This window comes from Antedon mediterranea, chromosome 6 (assembly GCF_964355755.1).
Source record: "Antedon mediterranea chromosome 6, ecAntMedi1.1, whole genome shotgun sequence".
In the NCBI taxonomy this organism is placed as follows: Eukaryota; Metazoa; Echinodermata; class Crinoidea; order Comatulida; family Antedonidae; genus Antedon; species Antedon mediterranea.
In genome coordinates, this window is record NC_092675.1 from 25,502,244 (window position 1) to 25,525,720 (window position 23,477).

Here is a 23,477-nt window from a genome sequence, read left to right on the forward strand (position 1 = left end):
CAAGATCGTATAAACACGAAATGGAAATAAACAAAATTATCTGTTACTTACTTACTTACTTACTAAACTTAATTTGTAAAATACTTACCAAAAAACGCAAATGCCGGCCTAAATAGTTGTTTTAGTAAGTATTCTTAAAACTTATCTTGCGTGACAAAATATTTTTTGTTTGGAATGAATTATTTACTACCGTAGTCTTCTACTAACCAGACAACGGGTCAATAATTAACGCGTGGATCAGAAAGACTACTATTAACAGATTATTCTATTTGTTTACGGGTTAAAATATTTTAAAATATTAAACGTTTAAAGCAATAACAAACAATTAATTTAAAATACTCGTAATTATTAACTTTATTTAATTTTTCAGATACGATAAACATTGTTATACGTACATTTGATTTTATCTTCGATATAGTTTATTACCAACTAGGCCTAGACCTACCTAATTGGAAATAGATTGTTCTAAGAATTTGTTGAACGTTGTTGTTGGCGACAGAAAAATAAGACCAATCAAAATGAAGTTTTATAATTATAACGAAGTTAATTAACTTATTTTTGTGTTTTGTTTTCTGACTAGTTAAGTAATATGATATGCTACAGAAATGTAGTGTTACTGTAAGTATGCGTCATTTACCTTATAATTTGTAGTGTAGCCTAGGCTGTAGGCTAGAGGAGGCCTACTAGCTAGCCTAGCCTACTTAGTCTTAGTACTGTAACTAGCCTAGGCCTACTACTCTATCTAAAATTCTAGGGCTAGGCTCCTAGTTAGAGCCTATATTATTATAAGCCCTGGCCTGCCTCTAGTAGGCTGGCTGCTGGTACCGGGTAGCCTACTACTAGGCCTAGTACTACTATAGGCCTAGGGTTAGACCTATACTAGCCTACTACTAGGCTAGGCCTAGAGCCCAGGCAAGGCAGGCCTAACTAGGTAAGTAGTAGAGTAGGAGGTCAGACAGTACCTAGCTAGCTGGAGAGAATAGTCATCATTGACATTATCCTTATGATTTAAATTATGTTTATGTTTTACTTTTTTTAAATGTATTATTATTGTAGGAGTTTGAGCATGTAAACTTGGACAAAATTAATCCATGGAAAATGTCTGCAGAAAGATCATTACTGACCTTAGACTATGTTCACTTGAAAGGAAAACAATATTCAAGAGAACATGGAAAGGTGAATTTGATTTTTTATCAATATTTCTATTGATTGTTAAAGTTCATAACTGTAAATGTATTTTAAAATATATATTAGAAATGTTGAATTAATATTGCGATTAACTTAAATTTATAATAATAATAAATAATAATATCCTAAATCTTGAAAGAATTTCATTTAGCTTCGATTTTGTATAGATGACAAATTTCGTTTTTGTAAAAGCACAAGTTAACGGAGTACTTACTCGAACGTTTCGATCTCTATCAGAGATCCTTCTCAACTGACTGTGGAGTGTTAATGCAGCTTGGTCATTCTTGACGTCATCTGTTGATGACGTCGTACGCCTCCGGTTGTAGGTTGGAGGACAGAGAGATTAGAGAATCATTACATTTAAGGAGAAATAAGGAGAAGACCATGAACCGGGACACTGGAGCCCACGAACTCTCGCATTTGTACAATGATTTGATAGACACATCACCTGGCCGAGCCCCGCACAACCTCCAACCTACAACCGGAGGCGTACGACGTCATCAACAGATGACGTCAAGAATGACCAAGCTGCATTAACACTCCGCAGTCAGTTGAGAAGGATCTCTGATAGAGATCGAAACGTTCGAGTAAGTACTCCGTTAACTTGTGCTTTTACAAAAACGAAATTTGTCATCAATAATATCCTAGATTTATTTAATGCCTAATGTTGTGAAACCACTAATGACATTCAATTAAAAAAAAATATATATAAATGCCATTCTTCTAAATGGACACCTTATCCTCATCATGTTTAAGGAAACACTGTATTTGTGTACTAAATACAACTTTTTTGTAAATGTTACTACAGCGATTTTGTAAACGCACACTTGGGGATATGGAAAAGTTCCATCAGATAGTCCCACCAAAATCTAGCAATAAGTTGTTTTCTACAATGATGTCCCTGGAATTTGATGAAACGAGGGCAGTAAATGATTTGACAGCAAAGCGTATTATAAAGAACCAAAGAGCACAAATTAAGAACACATTTTCCAGTAAACTCAGGTAAAGTATTTTTATTATTACATTTTATTACTACTAACTTAATTTAGATACAGTACTGTAGTTTCTGAAACTAATAATATAATACTGTATATACAGTACTATACGTTCTTCTTTCAATAGACTCCAATTACTTAGTATATTATATGTAAATTCTCCTATTCTTCAAATATGTGAATTGATTTAATAGAAGCTGTCAGTTGGAAGAATGGAGAAGTATGCCTGACAAACAGAATCAGAAGAATAAGAAGAGGGCGTCCACTATGAACATGAATACAAATGCAAGACCAGGAACTGCTGGTCCTATGAATACAGCCAATATTGCTATGGTGCCCTCTATAGCTGTTAGGCCATTTTCAACAGGTAATATAGTATACTATAAGTAGTGGAGCTGTAGTTTGGTGGTTAACATGCTTGCTTTTCAATCCCAAGTTCAATCATAGAAATATTACTATGGTTCAATGAACTAGTGCCAGGGTTGTAACTCACAACTCTTTCAACTCCACTCCCTAAGCCTCTAAGACTTATTAATTATAAACGTAGCTTATCCATCCTGTAATAGGCGAGTTTCTTGCTGTCGGATGCGTATGAATTTATATGATTAAAGTATGAGTCTTACGTTTGAAAAGAAGTTTAGTTAATCTAAAATGTTATTTCGTTGATAATTAGGGCCAAGAATAAGATCTCCTAAAAAACAAGTGAAAAATGAATATGTTCGTGTTCCTAACAAGGAAATGGGAAGCTTTAGAGACATAGATATTCGTAAGGTAGCCAATGAATTGCGTCAAAGCTGGGCCAAAGAAGATAAATCAGAGGACGTGAAGACCCCACAGAAACATATCAAAAGTGCAGAGCTGTCACGTTATGATATGTCAGGACAGTGGCTTAGTTTTGCTGGTGGTGGATCAGAAGAAAGCGGTGTGGTCGATGCATTTTTAGGTATGGTAACTAAATCAGTCTCTTAAAATTTGATTTTCTGATGTTTGGTTGTTCATTAACAAAGTAATAGTTAAGAATATTTTTTTTATTTATTTGATTATGTTTATTTGAAAGGTAAAGATGTTGATGAGTACTACAACATAGAAGGACAAATAGGAAATTTGGTTGCTAATCAGGTAACCAAGGGCAACAAGGTGCATGTGTGTATCAATGGAGAATTGCAATCAGAAAACATGAGAATTAAAGCACGTAAAGGAGAAGAAAGGTATGATGAGAAATGAAGATTTAGTACTATAGAACCCTCCTTTGGGACAGGATAACCCTACTAATTGGGTACACTTTTCTGTAAAACAAACAAGAGGCAATTTATATTTTAACACTAATGCAATTGAGAGGAAACCTCCATTAAGAAGTTTCAAAAGTGTGTCCTTAATTATTATAGTGGTTCTACTGTGATTATTATGTTTATAAGTTAGTTTTATGAGCCTTTCTTACTTAGTGTTTTTAAAAGAGAATAAAAAGTTTGTCTGTAAATTTTTTATTTTATGCAACTATTCATACCATAACTTTTACATTGTATATTTCTTATTTAACTTAACTTAATGTTCTATTTCAGTAAAGGAAAGCCATCTTCACAGGATTCTGAAGCTGAAGTTGCAAATAAGGCTCCTCCCAGTGTCATTAAGAAAACAGAAGCAAGCAGTCGAGTACCTCTCAGCTGGGAAGATCAAATTACATGTTCTTCTGTCAAAATCTTAGAACCTACTGTACTTCAGCCTACTACTTTCAAAAAGGTAAAGGCTATTTTTGTATTTACATCTCAACATATTCCCAATTAACTATAAAACTACTTTCAGACAGTTTTTTCTGAAAGAAAGAATTTGTTTTGTACATATTAGTGATTTTGGGGTTTATTCATTTTTTTCTCTCTTTAGGACATGACTGAGAGGTATCCAGTAATATTTAAGAAATTAACAACTGAAGAGAAACCTCGGCCGGATTTAATGAAACCTAGCTCATATCGTGTGCGATCACGTACAAAGAACCGAAAAAATGTCAACGGAATTGAAAGTTTAAATAATCGTATTACAGTGATCACTGTTGATCAGGGCAATGATGATGACGTCGATTCTTTAGCTTCAGAAGACTATCAAGAAATCCTGCAGAGACGATTAGAGGCAAGCGAAAAGCCCCAAGATGAAAAGAAAGAACTTGAAAAAGAAACTTGTAATGCTCAGAGTGAACTCAAGGAAAAATGCAGTAAAGAAGTATTCCAAAGCAAATCGTCGACATCTCATTGCAGCATTGATCGAACCAGCAAGGAAACTTTAGTAAGTATAACAGAGAAGCCATTACCTCCCGCAGCATCCTCCACAAGTTCAAGTTTAATTAATCTTGTTGCTCAAGGATCAAATCCAAAACTTCAAACCCGTCCACCATCTAGTAGTGTGATTAGTAGTAAGAGGGTTGGTAGTTCGAAGAGCAATTCTGTACAAGAGGAAAGACAAAGTCACAGTGCATCACAGCGACCTCAATTGTCCAAACCAGATCAACTTCCATGCAGTGGATCTGCCATGAGAGATAGGGGAAAGGAGTTTGTATCAATATCACAACAGATAAGACTGCCTACAGGTGTTTTACTGAAAAAGCAAAGAAGCTCTCCGGAATTGAAAATCTCTTCACCAGAAATTCATCATGACTTTTCTGGAGATGAACTTGATGATGTATCTATTGGACAGCTGTCGCATGTCAATAGTATGGGAAGTTTAGATTCTTTGATTGCTGCTAATGGAAATAATGACCAATCGGATCATGACCATCACAATTGCACATGTACAGTAGAAGCAAAAATGGCAGTATCTGCTGTCTTGTCCAGCACTCCACATCAAACAGTGCCTTCCACAATCATCAATGTCAATTTACCAACAGTCCAGATGAGTGTAAGTGACTCAATGTCAGACTTGTATCTTTGTACATCTGGTGTTTCATTTCAAGATCATTCTCATCATCAAATTATGGAAAAACTAAATAATGAGATGAACAAATCTGAAGAACATGTTGCTTCATCTAAACAATTGACAGATGAAACAAATGGCAGTGAAGTAGACATGATCATTAATCAAGTTGATGGGCTATCTATATCTCCTGAAGCTTTCCAGAGTCAACAAGAAACACAAACTTTTGCAAAAAGACCACGTAGTGTGAAATTTCAGGATGAAGTAATTGTAAATACTCCAAACGTGCCAACCAATTCTCCGAGAGCTGAAGAAGAAGTCTCCAATTTCAGCTCTCGGTCGTAGCTTCACATATGACTGGTACTGTACATTTTGATTAACTTGCAGTACAGTGTATGATGGTAATGTTTCCTACTGTACAGCTTAATATACTCCATGCAAAGCTTCTAGATAACAGGGTTCTCTTCTCAATTTGGGTTTTAAAATGATGTTTTCATCTACCTTTAAATTTTGTATACAAAGTTAAATTTAAAATAAGTATACTTTAATATTGTTTAGTTCAACAATGCTTTTTTTGCTTTCAATTATTTTAATTAAATTATTACCAAGTTGTAGTCTTCCATCTTTAACTAAAAAAGTTTACATTCCAGAAAATAGCTTTTAATTTAATACTACAGTTAATAATAACTCTTCCAGTTAATGATAACTTCAATTTTCTAAATAATTTATGTAAACTTCATATAGCATTAATTTTCTTATAAAATGTATTGTTTTTGCCATTTATGCTTTCAAGATTAAAGATACTGTTTTAAATATTTAAAAAACTAGAGCTATAGGAAAAAACAAATCGCACAAGTTTTTCTCAAATTTGTTATTGCTAGAGCCAAATCTGCCACTGTGTAATCATAGTTTGTGTCTATTTACACTGTCAAGAAAACACACAAGGCTATTTAACAGGCTACATTATTTCTGTGTCCTGGTTATGAACTCACATTTTTGCTGGCAGTTGGAATGAGGTACAGGTATTAGATATTATTCATAATGTTAACCATTTATTTTTATAGTTACATTTTTATGTAAATATTTATTAGAGGTTTTTGTTAATTCGTTTATGTTTTCAATATTTTAAACTTTGCCAAAGATATTTTAGAACCTAGAATTCCAACAGTTTGAATAAAAACATGCGAAATAATTGAATTTTTGCTTTTGATTATACAGTATTTCTTATAGTTTTGAAATAAAAATGTATTATTTTATGGAGTTTTAAAATCAACGAGAAACAATGCTAATATTGTATATTTATCCAATAACTTTACAACTCTCAATTAAAACATATTAAAAAAATTAAGCCAGATTCCCAGTCACATAATTCAACGCAAGGATATACGTACTGTACACGCAACTATAGTAAAAACAAAACATTTTAAAAACTAATGGCAGTGAAAAGAGTATTGTACAGTAAGCTGAACACATAGTATTTTTAGTTGAGTTAAGAAATCAATCATATTGCAAACCAAACAAGAACAAATAGTCATCATGTCTACCATAAACATTTAATTTTACAACTTTTTAAAGGTATAAATTACAGTAACACATCACATATTGCTAATATTTTCAAAAGCATTTTTGGTATCACCCTTAAAAATGGAACTAATGTATTGGCCTGCACACATTCATCAAGTTTTTGTCGCATCTCAAACCTAGCTTTCACATTGATACACAACATGAAATATTACTACGCAAATCATACAAACTACATTAAGTCACAAATTCAAGATTTTTTAGAGAACATTAATGTCATTTTAAATTTTAATTTGACGCGTTTGATACATAACACCACAGTTGCTAGAAAAATGTTTGTCCAAAGAATTTGATTATAGTATTTGTTTAAACCATTTCTTTTTGGTAGTAATGTCTTTCTCAAAATAATATGGTACGTTGAGTTTATAATGAGCCACCAGAAATGAGTGTTTCTTTTAAATAATGACAATGTAGCGTGTCTGTGTAATGGCATTATGGAAATGAAATTAAAATCAACATACTAAAATGAACCCTGTATGCATTGTTATAGCATGGCTGATAATAGAATACTTGCTTCAATATTGCATCACAAAGTATTTTTGGATAAGTTATATGCCAATATTAATATATTAATGCCGTAATACTATAATCTATCATCAGCAAATGTTAAGAATTTGGAATGTTATATCTATTTACTTTTTGAAGTAGCACATAAATATTTCTTCTTTTTAATACAAATTATAAATATTTTTAAAATATTAAAATAGGATGTTTAAGACCATATAAAGTTAAAAATGTATAAAAATGTAAACTGATATATGTACCCAAAACTTTTAAAGTGTATGTTAAGAACATATTCACTGTTGATTGCTTGAGTTGTATGGCAAGAATGTAATCTTTGTGTAGTTTTGCTCTTATAGAGTCGCAGTTAATTAAAATCAAAACATTAAGTCAACATAATTGTTTAAAATACAATCTAGAAATTTTGAGCCATCAAATAAGTTACTTAGACAGACTTTTCTCTGGTTTTGGTACAATAAATTGTAGCACAATATTGCCTGGAGCATGGGTTCTGGATATTATAGTTGCTATATTAATTGTTATACACTATACTATAATTGGATTAAGCTGACATTCAGTAAACCTTCAATTAAAAGCACAAAGATATACCCTTTTCAGATTGTTACAAGTTGTTCGATCTCCCGGCTTATTACACATTTTCACACACGCATACGCGAACCTTGTGAAATCGCTTGTGCTATTTGATTACTATGATTGGTCAGTTTAATACCAGGGCAATACATTTGCATGCAGTAAGAACTTGGAACATCTAGGAACAAAAACAAGCCTCTCATCAGTGTGTTTTTCTCCTGAGATTTCACAAGGTTTGTTACAAGTTGTTACATTTTGCAGATGTGAAAAGGGGAAATAAAACATTGTATACCAGATGTTAGTAAAATTAATGTTTGACAGCAGGGATAATGTTTTTGCAACTCCAGTGTTAATAATACAAATATAAAATACCAAATTCTGATGGTGTGAATACAATTTCAGTAAGAACTAAAACACCAAAGAATAAATTAAATAGATTAAATCAATCCCTGAACATTAAGATATTTTAAAGATGTAAGCATCACATTCCTTATCAATTTATTTCAACACAACACAATTACGTTAACTAAAAGCACATGGAACGCCAATCGGGACAAATAAAACGGTTGTTTAGAGACTATAGTACATGAAACTAGGTTTTCTAGTACACTCGGTCAGAAACATTATTGTTTCTTGAAGAAGTCTTTACTCTGATTCACAGTTGGTTTTATTGTGTCATCACCTGGTCTCCAATTGGCTGGGCACACTGAAAATAAAGCAAATATTGGAAGAGTTATGTGAAGGGTTGTGGCTGGGCTTTATTTGTATCTATCTGTAGAAGATTTATGGTTTTATTAGTTGTATTACAATCTAATGAAACCGGTTAAGTATATGTAATCCAATGAAACAGATTAATTTTGTGAAAAATGTTGCTACACATTGTGTATTCCACTGGTCACTCCCAAACATTCTGCAGTTAGCTTCTCCCATTGCTCACATAAACAGTGAGATGTTTGAAGAGCTACATCTGCTGATTAACTCGAAACAGTTGGATATTGAATTAACAAACTTTAATTGAATTTAAAACAAAAAACTCCTGAGATTCATTCATTCACGAGAGGTGTAGTTGTAAAATAAATGACACAGTGGAAGATGCAAAGAAAGTCAATGTATAGTACCTTCACCATGCTCATCTGTATACTGGAATGCCTTCACAAGCCGCAGTGTTTCATCAACTGATCTACCGACAGGGAGGTCATTAATGGTGATCTGACGCAGAATTCCTTTGTCATCGATGATAAATAAACCCCTACAAATATGAAGGATGTATAAACGTTAATACTAGAAGATAATCTTTATTGTTTAGTAGTCTTTAAGGTGTCAATATACTTACTATGCTTACATGCTTGTTTGAACTGAAAATGATAACTTATTCAAAGACTATAATGATAAAATCACTTATTCAAAGACTACTGAGTGTTTGAAATACTCAATTGTTTAATTACTGTGTATTTGAGATAGTAGTGGTTACCTGTAAGATCAAATTTAAAATCACTTATTCAGAGACTACAATACTAAACATTCTTATTCAAAGACTATGATGTATGACGTGATTTACAACATAGTTGATATATTGATGCATTCTAATCAACATACACATTCCTTGTATCTTTCTAATTAAATAAAACCGAAACTTCAGATTTTGGCTTTGATGTATTGTTAAACAGACTGTAAACTTATATTGCATTGGATGTGTTCAAATGCGACAATATAGTTTTATTTACATTAAGATAAAATCTTGTTATGCAAGACTGCTGATTAACTGCAGGTGTAAATGATTAAGAGATACTATTTATGGAAGAATTGTATCATTAGTCACAATGGATAGTAATTAGACCTCAGTTCTTTCAATGCTACATGTCCGGTACTTTATGAACAGCAATTACAAAGTAGTTATTATTCACATTATTACTCCTCACCATAGAAATGTCATGTATTGTTTTATCATTCTATCTGTTTAGTTTTTAGATTACGATTATGATCATTATGTAGAATAGAACCCTTCCGCCTATTAGTATTAAGAGGACAATTTCCCTGTGTAATAAATGATGGGAAATATATGTTTCAACACTATATCCAACTCTATTAAGGGTGTATCATTGGGATGTGTTGTTACCTTAATTCGAGTTTCTTATTTCATTTTATTCATTTATTAATTTTGAATTTAAAACATGGCATATTGACCCGTAGGAAGACCAAGAAATAACTGGATGAATCAAATAAAGAAAGACTTACAAGAACTAGTAGACACTAACACAATAACAAACCATCCTGCCATAAACAGAAAAAAATGGAAACAAATTGTGGAAAGCGTAATGTCGGAAGACGGAAAACGTTAGCAACATATTGAACAATATAAAGAATAGAATTGAGGGAAATAATGAGCAATATAGAATATAGTTGAGAATAAAGTAGAGAGAGGGTATAGCAGCATGAAATGAGTGACCACATGGAAAAGCTGATTAAACTAGCATAGCAATGACCTGATTGTCATCATAACCCTTACATTATTCTTACCTGAATGAAACACCATCATCTTCAATGTACACACCATAGTCTTTGGCAATCTTACAGTTCTTATCAGCTAATAAAGGAATCTTCATCTTACCAAGTCCACCTTCTTTCCTTGGAGTATTGACCCTAATAAAACATCAAATTAAATATGGGTATGGTTTGTGGACTGTACCATTTATGGAGAGGGGTGTTCAATGAATTTTCGAGTATATCTCGCTCTTCACCTCACATGGCATTTGTCAGTTTATCCAGGTAAGCTAGTCATGAAATATACTAAATAATTAACAAAATGGATTCCCTGGAATTGTTAGACCAAGAACAGAAACAAGATGTTAAAAACATTAATATTGTCATGTTTATCTATTTTTGGAAGTTAAATTTTAATATTTAAAATCTGTCCTTACCATGCAAGATGACTAAAATGAGAATCACATGAACAAGCGATGACTTCACAATTAATATCTTTAAACTCATTGACTCGATCACTGAAAGCAATCAGCTCTGTTGGACACACAAATGTACTGAAAATATTGATAACAAATCATAAGAGTCCAAGAAAACAGTAGACAGTAAAAAAAAACAGTAAAAAGTACAACTAGAAAATCCTAAAGGCCGGTTTTTATTGACCAATTAAAACAATTTTACTTCAAAACTGGTGTTGACTGTTGGTTAGAACAAAGTTACATTTTCACAAAATAAACAAGTTATCTCATTTTATGATCAATTGTGTTGTAATCTGCAGAGTTGCTCTAGCTTGACAATGGAAACCGGTTCAATTGGATCTTTTAAATCATTTTAAGATCAGTGGTTTTGAATTTTGTGGTTTTTTTGTGTGGATCTCAATAGGAACAGATCAATCAATCAATCAAAGAGGTCTCTAAGATTATCTTTGACAAATTGAATGGACTTCATTTAAAAAAATATAAAATTTCAATAATGTTAAGGTCAGAAAGTCACCTAAACCCTCAACTTGCACTTTTTAATAAGGTGAACAATCTATTCTTTTTGTGATTGGTTTTTTTTTATATATGCAGTCTCAATGGGTGTCGGTAATTGCTTCAAGGTTTAGATTTTTAAAAGAAGCTATAAATTAAAATTATTCCAGAATATTCATTTTCAACATTCAATAAACACCTGTAACTTAATTTCCTGCTAATAGATGAACATCTGTGTAAATAAAATGTTAGAATAATCGAGACAATTAACAATAAAAAATGTCAGTATGTGATTTAATAACTAAAGGCATTAACACAATTTTCTACTAGAGAATATTTAATTTAAATTTCATTAAGAGTTTTATAAAGACTGAATATTTCATATTTTTCATTTTCATAATAGTACAGTCAATTATTAATGGAAAAAGATATGGATTTATCCAATATACAGTACTACAGAACTTATGGAATGCACCAGAGCTATTAAAAGTTTTCTATCATCTCTATGATTGCACTAATTCCATGCCATATTCTGTGATAAACACAGTATGTATAGACGTTTAATAACAATTGTTATTCTATATTACTTCGTGTCATTGTTTTGTATTCAATTCCATTCTAAGAAGGAAATGAATTTATTTTTAATAGAATTATCAGTTTGAAAATATCATTACAGTACTTCCTATTCTAGTTTTTTTTAAATATGTAAATTACCTTTATACAGTAGTACTGTAGTAAATTCCAGTGACAGTTCAGTGAAGTTTAAAAATAACACAATAATTCAGTATAATTTATGTATGAATCACATTAACTCATTTCTTCTATGAAATACAGACAAACAGGATACTATGTATATTTGTATTGCTTACTTTATACAATGACTGGTGAAAATAAGGAAAGTTCCATTGAAAAATAACCACACTAATGAATTCCCACTGAAGACACTCATCCTTTCTTACCATAATACTGGGTAATTAGAAGATGCCTTGTTTTCTGGGTATGCAATTTAATTATTATTATTATTAATATTATTATATTCATATTTGGAATATTTCTATTTCATTATTATATAATATTATTATTAATTTGCCTCGTGTAAATATTATTTCATCTTTCACCTCATGAAATTATTTGTACCATTCCACTCATAAACATTCATTATTTGTACCGTTCCACTCATAAACATTCATTATTTGTACTATACTGTACAGTACACTGATATAAAAAATAGTGAATTAGCAATTTTATCTCTCAAATGATTTTGGATATAAAAACCAATAAATAATATTGATTTAAATTTCCTTAAATACAGACTTCAATCATTACATTCTGTAGGTTTCATAAATAAGTATTTGATTGTGGGGAAATTACAATCCAAGTGAAACTATTTATTAATGAGGATACATTATAACTAAAAATAATCAATAACATTACATGTTTGTACTTTTAACTAATTGATATTGTATTGTACCGGACCCAGTAGGTAAATAGATCTTATTATTCATTGCGACAGCAGTGGGTATTAATTACTAATACACATGGACCTCTGTTTCTCGACCATTTTAATTTATACTCTATTAATATTGGAAAAACAATAATTAAAACCACTTACCATTAGTGAATAATTAATAATCAAACAGCATGGTACTGTATTAAAGTACCAGGCCCTAATCAAAATTGAAACTAGATGTTTTTATATACAAATATTGGTGTGGAAAAGAAAACACTAAATTTGAACTACAGATTTCCTGTTAAAAACTTATTCACTTCAATACGATAGAGAGTATACCAAAATACAGTATACATTTTAACACTCACCAGAAATTAGGATTAAAATAAACAACTTGAGGCTGGATTAATTTGTTTTGAATTATAATAAAATTTAAAAAACTCATTCATTAAATTTACATTAAAGTATTCTTACAAAATATATTTTAAAAAAGGATCTCGCATGATTTCACTGTGCAATGATCATTAATATATTAATATGCTATAGCAAAAGACAAAGAAGAGAATAGTCTGCATATACAGTATACACTCTAAAGGTGTGTACATTATATACAGTTAATTTGAGGTAAATCTACGTCTTTCCTGTGCATTTCCTATATTTATAGTAAGTGTAATAATGGATAATAATGTAGGGATAATGACAGTTACACTGTATAAGGTCATGTCCACTTATAATTTATGGTAAACTTCTTCATTGTGTATTTATTTTAATTCTAAGAGTGTAGACTGCATAAAGAATACATTCAATCAACTATTATTATTAAGTTGTTAGGTTATAATATTTTCATCAAATTTAATATTAACCTGTCCGTCAAATTCTTATTACTGTGTACTCTGTGTAGCATAATTATCAGAATGTAGAAAATAATACTTACAAGTCAAGTGGGTAGAAGAAAAAGACAAGATATTTTCCTGAAAATAGAAAAAAAAATGTAATGCAACTAAATAATGTATTACTATTATCAAAATGTTAATAAAATGCATGATTAACTGTATCTATCGTGTGACAGTAAATTTATGAATGGATCAAAAGTACAACTTATCTTTGATAAACCTGTAGTAATAAATTATAATTAGTATTAGTATGAAAATGATCAGTTGACTATACAGAAATTTATTTTCCTTTGTACTAAGTTTATGACCATACTGACTTAATTAGGACTGATTTCCATACAATTTACATCAGTTGACCAAATAATTATTATATATTGTCCACTTTGAAATTGAAATTTGCTTTATTAAAAAAAATTAATATGATTTATTATAGTTGACTGTGTATATTATAAATTTGTTTTTATCTTTACTATAGTTTATGACCATACAAACTTAATTAGGACTGATTGTTAATAATACTGTATAAATAACATACAGCACAAACAGTAAACCAATTTAAAGTCAACCTTTAATATAGTTAAATACAGTAACTCTAACTTTTATTTAAAAGTAATTTCATGACTTTGATTAAAAATGTTTTTTATAAAATCTGTGTTAGAATATAAATGTATTTTTTACATGTAATGCACCATATTTCAGCTCTGGCTACTGATTTTCCAAACTTTTAATATTTATACCAAAATAAATGAAAATAAAAAAAACCCAATATTGTTAAATATTATTGTATATTGAAATTCAACTTGGAAAACAAATAGTGAGCATTATAAGTAATTATTTTTTCCCATCTTCATTTTCATCATCTAACTGTAAACGTCATCAGCAATTAGCCTAAGTGAAAGGTTTGACCATGATTGAGTAAAATCTTTATTATCATACTGTAGATCTCTATTAAATTGTGAGAATTAGATACAGTAGATACATTCAAGGACATAAGAGAAGCTTGTTAACAAAAATTGATTGCAATTGACTTTCTAGTTTCCAATTTCATTTTCTAAATGTAATCTTGGATTTGATAAGTAGATTTATCCTTGAATAAAGGTAATTTAAGAAAAAAAAAAAAGTTGTATTTTTCATCAAATTTACCAACAAAGATACTGTGCACATACGTTTATATAAAATCGGTTATTGGTAGGTTGTTTTACTGTAGTAATAGTATGAAAATAATATCTTTAGAATCAATATTTGAAATGAATAAAGTAATATCGGGGAAAAAAGTATGGATAGATACAGTCAGCCTTTGATTTAGGAGTTACTGGCCTGAATAAATTACAGTGTTAAAATTACTGATGGGCAGTACAGTAATATTGAATTCAGATAAAAAAAGTTAAAGATAATCTTAAGAACGACCCTCAGCATTATAAAAAGCAATTCTTATTATTTCGGTAACAAAATAAAAAATTTACCTTTATATTTTGATAAATTAATTTCACTGAAATCTCCATTAACTACAGCAGTTCCACTGAAGTTGGGTGCTGGTTTGGTGATTTGGCATTTTCCTGATGACATTTTGCAATAGCGGTTATGCTGTAAACAAAATTATCATTAAACAAAATTATCATTAAAAAAAATTCATTTCCATCTCCCGAACAATTTGAAATTGCACCAGTTACTTGCACAAAATATTGCGCATATCGCGCAATCAGATAGGCCATACTATTACAGCGTAACCTCTCTCCTCTCTGATCCTCAAAACATCATCTTCATGAATACACTCAATAAATGTCAGAACACTGGTACCATGCAGTGTGGGCGATTCCTTTCGTGTGTGGTGGAGAGAGTTCACTGTAGTCTGTACAGTCCCCCGGTGCCGGCAAGTTGAAGGCCTGGCCTAGCTAGTCAGGCCTAGGCTAACTACTACTAGGCCTAGGCCTAGGCACTGCCAGCCATGCACATTTTCTAAAATAGTTTTAGTCATGTCTTTAAATTATTTTCATATAATAGATATTAAATAATGGTAAAAAACTTACCTGTGAACGCCGGTTATCCGCGAGGAGATTGTGTTGAATTATTGTTGCAGGTTGGAATTAGTTGCCAGTAATGAATTCGAATTGCACCAAATATTAATATAAATTGCTGATTATTTTTGTCTTTCATTGTACACATAGAGGGAGACATTTATCATGTGGATCATCGCGAATTTTCTCGCTGGATTTTTAAAATTAGTTGGTAGGCATCAATGTTCATTTATTTTAATTATAAAATATATTTTTGAATTCATAAAATAATTTTTTATTTTTCTATTCATACAAAGTGATTTGTGTAGATTTCATCGGGTTAGCCTAGGCTAGGCCTATCTAGCTAGGCCCTAGCTAGTAGCTAGTAGGCCCTACTAGCTAGGGGCAGGCTAGGCTAGGTTATGTAGGCCCTAGACTAGGCCTCCTAGAGGCTAGTCTAGACTCTCTCTAGGCTAGCCTAGCTAGGGCCGAGCCTTACTACTAGGCCTAGCCTACATACAGCCTACACAGGTAGTCCTCTCTCTCTCTGGTCTGCTCTGGCTGGCTGTAGTGTAGGCCTAGTGGTGAGCATTCAGTAGGGACAGGGTACAGGACCAGGCCAGGCTATTTAATTTTTTATAGGAAAAGTTATTAGGTAAATAATATGTGATGTAAAGTTACTCAATTAATATTAATTTGATTTATTTTTTAGCAAAAGATGGCAGAGCAAACAGTGACACCTGGCAGTAAATCAAAAAATGCATCGAAAAAGGTACAATACTAGTCTGGGTTCCAGACGGAGTTTTGTCTTAATATTAGTAAAAAGATAAATATTTTGGCACATATGGCGTTTCATACGTATACTACTTGATTTTGGATACTCCGTCTGGGGAAACACGCACAAGTCACGTGGTTTGACACCAAGAATTCTTGGTGCATACGATTATCCGGTTGACTAGTTTCAGCTGCATGCGATTGGCTACTCACTCGTACACCATTTTAATATTCATATTTCAGGATTTCCAAAGACTCGATCAACAACTAAGATGATGTGCATGCGCTATGTTACGTTTAGACAATGTGAACTTCGGTACATTTATGAAAGTTTCAGAAGGCTATAAATTATTTTATATGCCTAGTAGTCTGGTATACATTTGATGGGATTTTTCCCAAGAACATGAAAACTCGTCTTGATATGATAGGCTAGCTTCTCCGCAAATCAAACATTGAATGGGTCATTTATTACGCGGAGATAATTTTGATTTAATTCCCACCCAGACCCTGTCCTGTTCTGTGTTGTGGTGTAGCCCTGTTGTGTGTCGGAGGTGGTATGTAGGGCTACTTTATTGGCGTTTTATTTGGCAGGTCATACGTGCGAGTTGAGTGGGACCTACGAAAGAGGCCTAGGCCAAGGACTAAACAATTAATAAACAAAACAACTTGGCATTACGATTTTGTATTTCAACAGTCTCGATCGTACATTGAGTCAGCAGCACTGTACGTACGTCTCGATCTTTTTCATTTTGAAACAAAATGATCATTTGTTGATTCGAAATCCATATTTACATACCACCCGCCCCATATAGCCAAATACGGTATGGAAACCTACGTCATTCTTATCGGATGTTTGCGGTCTGCAAATCGATTTCTATACGTGTTTCACAAGTCTGTATTTTCAGACAAAAATCGCGGTCGAAATAAAAACAAATAAATAAAAAAAAAAGATAATACAGACTTGGGGCAAGTCTAGTACAATACAAGTGATGAATACTGATACTGTTATGCATGATTTAGACGATAAGTTACGGATTTCTCTCCAGAGGGTCGGAGGGGGAATCTTATTTATACAATTTTACTTTCCAATTTGCAGTCTATGTTGCAGAGTTCAGAGCGTGTGGCTTTTTGCACAATTGCCACATAAATGCTTTCCATTTACCTACAGTATGTGCTATTCTCCTCCTACATGCTGAACGAACAAATTAGTGTCTTGATGAAAGTATTTTATTTCCTCTAGAAAACATTATGGGTCACGCCAGCTTTTGATGATTTTGATCAAAAGTTCAAAATGCCGAAAAGGAATATTGCAACAAGTAGCGTCAACAGCAAGAAAAGGAATCGCGCTGAAATGCATAATGAAGAGAAAAATACATTAGCGGTGAAAGTTAGACAACGTACAATTGAAGTTGATGTTTGGGTTGATAAACATAAACCAAAAAATAAGGTAATACTAATAACAAAAACAATGACCATTTAGACCCGAAGATAACATACACTTCACAATTATCGCAGGTATCTTTCTAATTCATGATGATGATGTTTTATTTTTTATATTTTTAGAATGAACTGGCTGTCCATAAAAAGAAGGTTCTTGAAGTTGAAATGTGGTTTAAAAACCACATTGAAAAATCAAATCCCAAAGTAAGTTCAGTGTCTGAATTTAAATAGTTGGTTTTTATGTATTAAATTACTACTTCTTTTATTAAAAATAATGTATAGCTGGTTATACCAAAATGTAGTCCTAAAATATATATCAATCATATTTTAACATTATTCTGTGTGTTGTATTAACAAAGCATTCCTAATTGTCTTTAAATGATTAGAAAAACACACTTCTAAGGCAAATGATAACTAATACCCTTTTCACATCTGCATAAAATGTAACAAGTTCCTAACCCGGTTTGATCTCCTGACTTATTGTACACTTATTACATACGCGAACCTTGTGAAAGAATAGGAGGAAAGCATTCACACTATGCAAACCTGGTTACAAGTTGTTACATTTTGAAAAGGGTATAGATGACATTTTTCAGGGCAGTTCAGAGTTGTTCTTAAAATTCAATTGATAAACATTTTAAATTAAATCATATTAATCAAATTGGGTCACACACAATTTATTGTTTTAGAATGCATCAATACTACTACTAACTGGGCCAGCAGGGGCTGGTAAAACTGCTACTATACAAACACTTGCCAAAGAAATGCATTTAGAAGTCCAAGAATGGATAAATCCACTAACAGACGTTTACCAAAATGATATTACACCAGGTAAATCCCACATTAAAATGACTGATGTGAGTAACAAAGTAGACATTTAGTTCAGTTGTACATTATTTTTAAAGTTAAAAAGTTAAAATCCAAAAGCAAAATACTGAAAATATGAAAATGCTGTGAGTATCAGTGGCTGTATCTCAATGAAGATACTTGATGATATAAGCAAAAAGCTAAATCAAAACAATAAAATAAAACAGCCAGAAATAAATATATTGTTTATTTTAAAATTTATTTAGCATATTTATATATTATCATCTTTGTTTTCAAACAGATTATAATTCAAGAGCCGGTCAAGCGTATCAATCACAAACAACATTGTTTTCTGATTTTCTTTCAAGAGCCAATAGATATCAAACATTGCAATTGTTTGGAGAAGCATCATACAAGCAGAAAGTAATAATTATTGAAGTAAGGACATTGTACAATACAACTAGAAGGTTAACTCCAACTTGTATGCTTGTATTGTCCACTTGTTGAGCGTAATCCTTATGCCTTACTAAGCAACTGTTAAATATCAAAATCGTCAATGATAATATATTATTCAAAAGTGTTTTTCAAATTCTTATCCTTATTTAGGAGTTGCCTCATACGTTCCTCCGCGAGCCTCAGCAATTGCATGCAATTCTTCAAAAGTATAAGAAAACAGGTCGGAGCCCTCTAGTGTTTATAATAAGCGACATAGCAAGAGGAGACAGTGTTGTTAGGAAGTTATTCTCAAAGGATATACAGATTGCACTGGACGTTCAAGAAATTAGGTACAGGCAATGTTTAAATTATGATTATATGTATAGAAGTCACAATAAGGTGTTCCAATTATGATAAAAAGTATTTATAGGACAGTTGGGATGCTAGAGTAATCTTTGGAGATTTTAAAAGAAAATCTTCTAAATGCAATAAAATTAAAATAACGTGACAATTAAAAGGATGTTGATAATTATGTTTCAGCTTTAATCCAGTAGCACCCACTAGTATGTGTAAAGTTTTGACAAGTATTGCTACCATAGAAACTGCAAAGGTTTGTCTATACCATGTATTTTATAATTCATGCCATCTGATTGGTTAATAGTCATTTTATAGTTTCAACCATGTTCTAATTTCCTTTGTATTGTCTGCTTCCACAAAATAAAAGAAACTTAGAATATACTATATCCCTTGACTTGGTCTTGGAATATAGATATCCAGATCACCTTAACTATAATTTGAACATTACCCCTCCTGTAAGTCAATATTTTTGTAATAATGCCAAAATGTAAAACACATACTGTAGTTATACTAAAATGACTGATTAGGATTTTGTGTGGCATAACGGTTATGAGCGCTCACTGGCTAAACTTAGGAGCTCTGGAGCTTATGGGAACCCCTTAGCAGAGCCCAGAGGAAAAAAGACATTAAAATATGTCGAAAAGGGCTAAAAACACCTAAGACCTCCAGTGTTTGAGAGTCATTTAGATTTCTTAAACCAGCCTCTGCTTAACGCCACTGATTTTAACCCAATGATATGATGAAAAATGATAACATTAAATTGTTGGCGATGAGTGATTTGCTAGTGAAGGATTAATAATGATCATTTTGTTTTATACATAAAGGGAGTTTCTACATTACATGTTCCATGTAAGACAACTATTCAGGCTCTAGCAGAAGCAAGTACAGGGGATATTAGAGGAGCTATAAACGCTTTGCAGTTTGCATGCTTGAAAGGTTTGTAAAATATAATAACTCCTATTTTCATCATTTTGATAGTTAGTAAATGTTATTTTTATATTCTACACTGTTCTGTTGTTTTTGTTCTACACAGATTCGAATACGTCAAAATCTTGGTTCGATCTTGAACGAAGGCCAAAAAATCAGACGAAAAGGAAAACCACGAAACAAGGAAAACAGGGAAGTAAATTAGGAAAGCGAAAATCAGAAGAAGAGATTGATGGGAAAAGTTTAGCAGCAATAGGAGGAAGAGATACATCTATGTTTCTTTTTAGAGCACTTGGAAAAATTCTTTACTGTAAAAGTGAGTGTTAAAATAATTGGGAAATTTTAATTCATTAGCTTTTAACATGATAACAAACATGGACATTTATACCGAGTTGCCTACTTGTTGAGATATTTAAATATAGTTTCTTTTTCTTCTTGTGTTTAGGGGTAGAGCCAAACGCAGATGATGATAATCCATCTTTACCATCTCACTTACAACATCATGATAGAGATAAACTAAAATTCAACCCGGAGGTAAAAGCACCATTGCTATTTTTCTATATTGAAAACAGAACATGTCCAAATTATTATACTGCAGTTGCTCTATATTTCTTGCTGCAATGATATTAGTTTTTGAGTGATTTACTGTAATAACAGTGTGTATGATTAGACAAAAAAAAATTGTAGTGAATTAGAATAATTTTGACGCGAGTTGTACTGGCTGCCTGTCCAGCAAAGGATTGAATTTAAGATCTTGGTACAGGTACATAACTTCATCAATGGTTCAGCACCCATCTATTTACAGGAACTAATTCAGAAGTATAACCAGATCCACACAAGATATTTCTCGTCTTGCTGTTCCTAAAACTAGTAGACTATTTGGTGATAGATCATTTTCTGTCATTGGACCGAAGTTATGGAATAATTTACCTATTAATGTGCATATAGCTCCAAGTGTACAATGTTTTAAAAAATTGTTAAAAAGTTATATTTTCCTTAAGGAATAATTTAGATGTTCTTATAGATTTGTCTTTGTATACTGCTCTAATTAGTGTACAGCGCTTAGTCTTCTGCAAAGAAATGTATGCATTCAACTTAATGCAAGATTTTGATTTTATCTTCTTTAGTTTTTTATTTCAATCAAGATCTAGTATTCTTTCTTTTGTTTTAACATGTTAATCTATAAGATACCAATACTAATAACTAATATGAATATTTAATACCAATAATAATTATTTATCTTTTCTTTAGGATGTAATCAATCAAACTCAAATTAGTAGTGATATGTTTAATTTATACCTGCACCAGAATTACCTTGAATTTTACAATAGGATTGATGATGTAGTACGGGGGAGTGAATACCTCAGTGACGCTGACTTATTGTCTTGCAATTGGTCTGTAAGTAATGACATTTATTTTAAATGATTGTATTACAAATAACTTCACAATATCATACATAAATTATGGAAGAGACAGCAAAAACAAAGAACTAAAGTTGGAGAATGTTATCCTGTTTAAATCTCTGTCTACACTATCAAACTTTATGTAACAAAAAAATGTGATGTGCCTATATATGGACATGATGATGTCATATCACTACCATATTTGGGCACATCACTTTTTTTGTCAGACTAATTTGATAGGGTAGACAGAGCTTAAATATAATACAATAAGCTAATATGTAATTTATATTGTTTTTCTAGCATCGTAGTATTTTATCAGAGTATAGTAGTTGCATAGCAGCAAGAGGTGTAGTGCATTGCAATTCAACTAGGAGTCGACACAATACATGTACTGGTAGTCTGGGATGGAAACCACTGCATAAACCACAATGGTGGCAGGTTGCGAAACAGGTAAACACATGTTGCATAGTGTATAGCAAAAGAATATCTTAAAGAGATCTATATTTATGAATGCTAATATGAATTTGAATGCAAATAATGTTTGTACCGGTCTAAAGCTCTGTCTACACTATCAAACTACTTTGACAAAAAAAGGTGTGGTGTTCCCAAATATGGTAGTGATATGATGTCATATTATGGGCATGACACATTTTTTTGTCAAATAAAGTTTGACAGTGTAGACAAAGCTTTATGCCTGTTATTTTACAGAGTATTTTGTAGATGCGAGAAACCGTTGTACTTGTATCATCAGTATTTTAAATGACTAAATTGTTTATTTTTAGAATCGTAATAATGCATATTCAGCCAAAGCCTTGTTCCATACCTATTGTTCAACACCTGTAGAATTACACACTCAATTTTTACCTTTTCTAAGTCGCATCAAGTTACCATTACATTCACCAGGTACGGTATGTCATTTATTGCTGATTATTTTGCACTCAAATATGTGTGATTTATATGTGAAATACTTCAATTATTTTTTAGTGATTAAATAAACTTCACTGTAATTTGCATTTAGGTCAAATGTCTCTTTTACAAGAATTAAACAGTTTTTCAACTTCAACAAGGTATGTAGGAAAAATCATAGCAAATTATATTTAACTTGTACACTACCATATGTTGTGTTTGAAAAAAAAAAACAACACTCTTAATATACAATTGTTGTACACCTTTTTATGCAGTATTATTATAATGTAAGGAATAATTGTATGTACAGTAGTAATATGACACTATGTTCAGCGCCAAAATTGATGCTTGTGCTACGATTAAAATTATTCAATTTTTTTGTAGTTAGTAAGTGTATCATTGTTTCATTTTATTTCCTTGTAATTTTTTTATTATCTGCTTTGATAGTAATTAAGGTCTTTTTACATTTTCTTTTGAGCATGGCCTTACTGAAAAACAACTTTCAGTTGAGTTAAGTATCCGTGAATAAATAAAGCTTATTATTATTATTTCAGATCAAGATTTGAAAGATTAGATGAAAAGGATGTTGAAAACACAGAAGTTGAAGATTCCGCTTCTCAAATGTCAGCAGTTCAAGAAAGCAGTACGGAAAGTGTTATAAAATCATCCTTATATGATAATGATATAGACATTGGAGATTTTGATGATGATAACTTAATAGATGATTTTTATGATGATAATGATTGGGGAAACAGTTTTTCAGACCCATGATTGCAATTTTCAGAGAAGTTAGAATTATTTTTGTTTTTGTAAAGGCATGTGATGCGTGAAATAAAAAAGAACACCTTGGTTTAACTTAACTTTGTTTTTATTTACTACCTATGTACA

The 23,477-nt window shown here is 31.6% G+C and overlaps 3 protein-coding genes across 5 annotated transcripts; 2 read left to right on the forward strand and 1 right to left on the reverse strand.

The window, feature by feature from the left end:
* The first annotated feature begins 523 nt into the window (after nt 1–523).
* LOC140052312 (uncharacterized) lies at nt 524–6,723 on the forward strand. Its single transcript, XM_072097812.1, has 8 exons — nt 524–618; nt 1,057–1,176; nt 1,997–2,190; nt 2,378–2,550; nt 2,857–3,126; nt 3,241–3,391; nt 3,743–3,920; nt 4,062–6,723. The coding sequence occupies exons 1-8, from the start codon at nt 595–597 to the stop codon at nt 5,424–5,426; spliced, it is 2,475 nt and encodes an 824-aa protein (XP_071953913.1). The 5' UTR covers nt 524–594; the 3' UTR covers nt 5,427–6,723.
* A 1,491-nt stretch (nt 6,724–8,214) lies between these two features.
* Nucleotides 8,215–15,630, reverse strand: LOC140052315 (peroxiredoxin-1-like). The gene is made up of 7 exons (XM_072097816.1): nt 15,574–15,630; nt 15,010–15,130; nt 13,588–13,624; nt 10,673–10,789; nt 10,272–10,394; nt 8,873–9,003; nt 8,215–8,460 (listed from the first exon to the last, which is right to left on the reverse strand). Exons 2-7 carry the CDS (start codon nt 15,110–15,112, stop codon nt 8,378–8,380), a joined length of 594 nt encoding a protein of 197 aa, XP_071953917.1. The 5' UTR covers nt 15,113–15,130; nt 15,574–15,630; the 3' UTR covers nt 8,215–8,377.
* A 107-nt stretch (nt 15,631–15,737) lies between these two features.
* Nucleotides 15,738–23,474, forward strand: LOC140052313 (cell cycle checkpoint protein RAD17-like). Of its 3 annotated transcripts, none has more exons than XM_072097813.1 (16): nt 15,738–15,772; nt 16,253–16,312; nt 17,555–17,761; nt 17,878–17,958; nt 18,444–18,585; nt 18,863–18,999; nt 19,168–19,346; nt 19,537–19,606; nt 20,178–20,289; nt 20,387–20,596; nt 20,726–20,814; nt 21,532–21,678; nt 21,984–22,133; nt 22,466–22,586; nt 22,702–22,750; nt 23,144–23,474. In XM_072097813.1, the coding sequence occupies exons 2-16, from the start codon at nt 16,259–16,261 to the stop codon at nt 23,358–23,360; spliced, it is 1,965 nt and encodes a 654-aa protein (XP_071953914.1). In that variant the 5' UTR covers nt 15,738–15,772; nt 16,253–16,258; the 3' UTR covers nt 23,361–23,474. The 3 variants fall into 3 exon arrangements, with proteins under 3 accessions (XP_071953914.1, XP_071953915.1, XP_071953916.1); XM_072097814.1 differs by lacking the exon at nt 15,738–15,772 and adding an exon at nt 16,049–16,071; XM_072097815.1 differs by lacking the exons at nt 15,738–15,772; nt 16,253–16,312 and adding an exon at nt 16,667–17,037.
* Nucleotides 23,475–23,477: the final 3 nt, after the last annotated feature.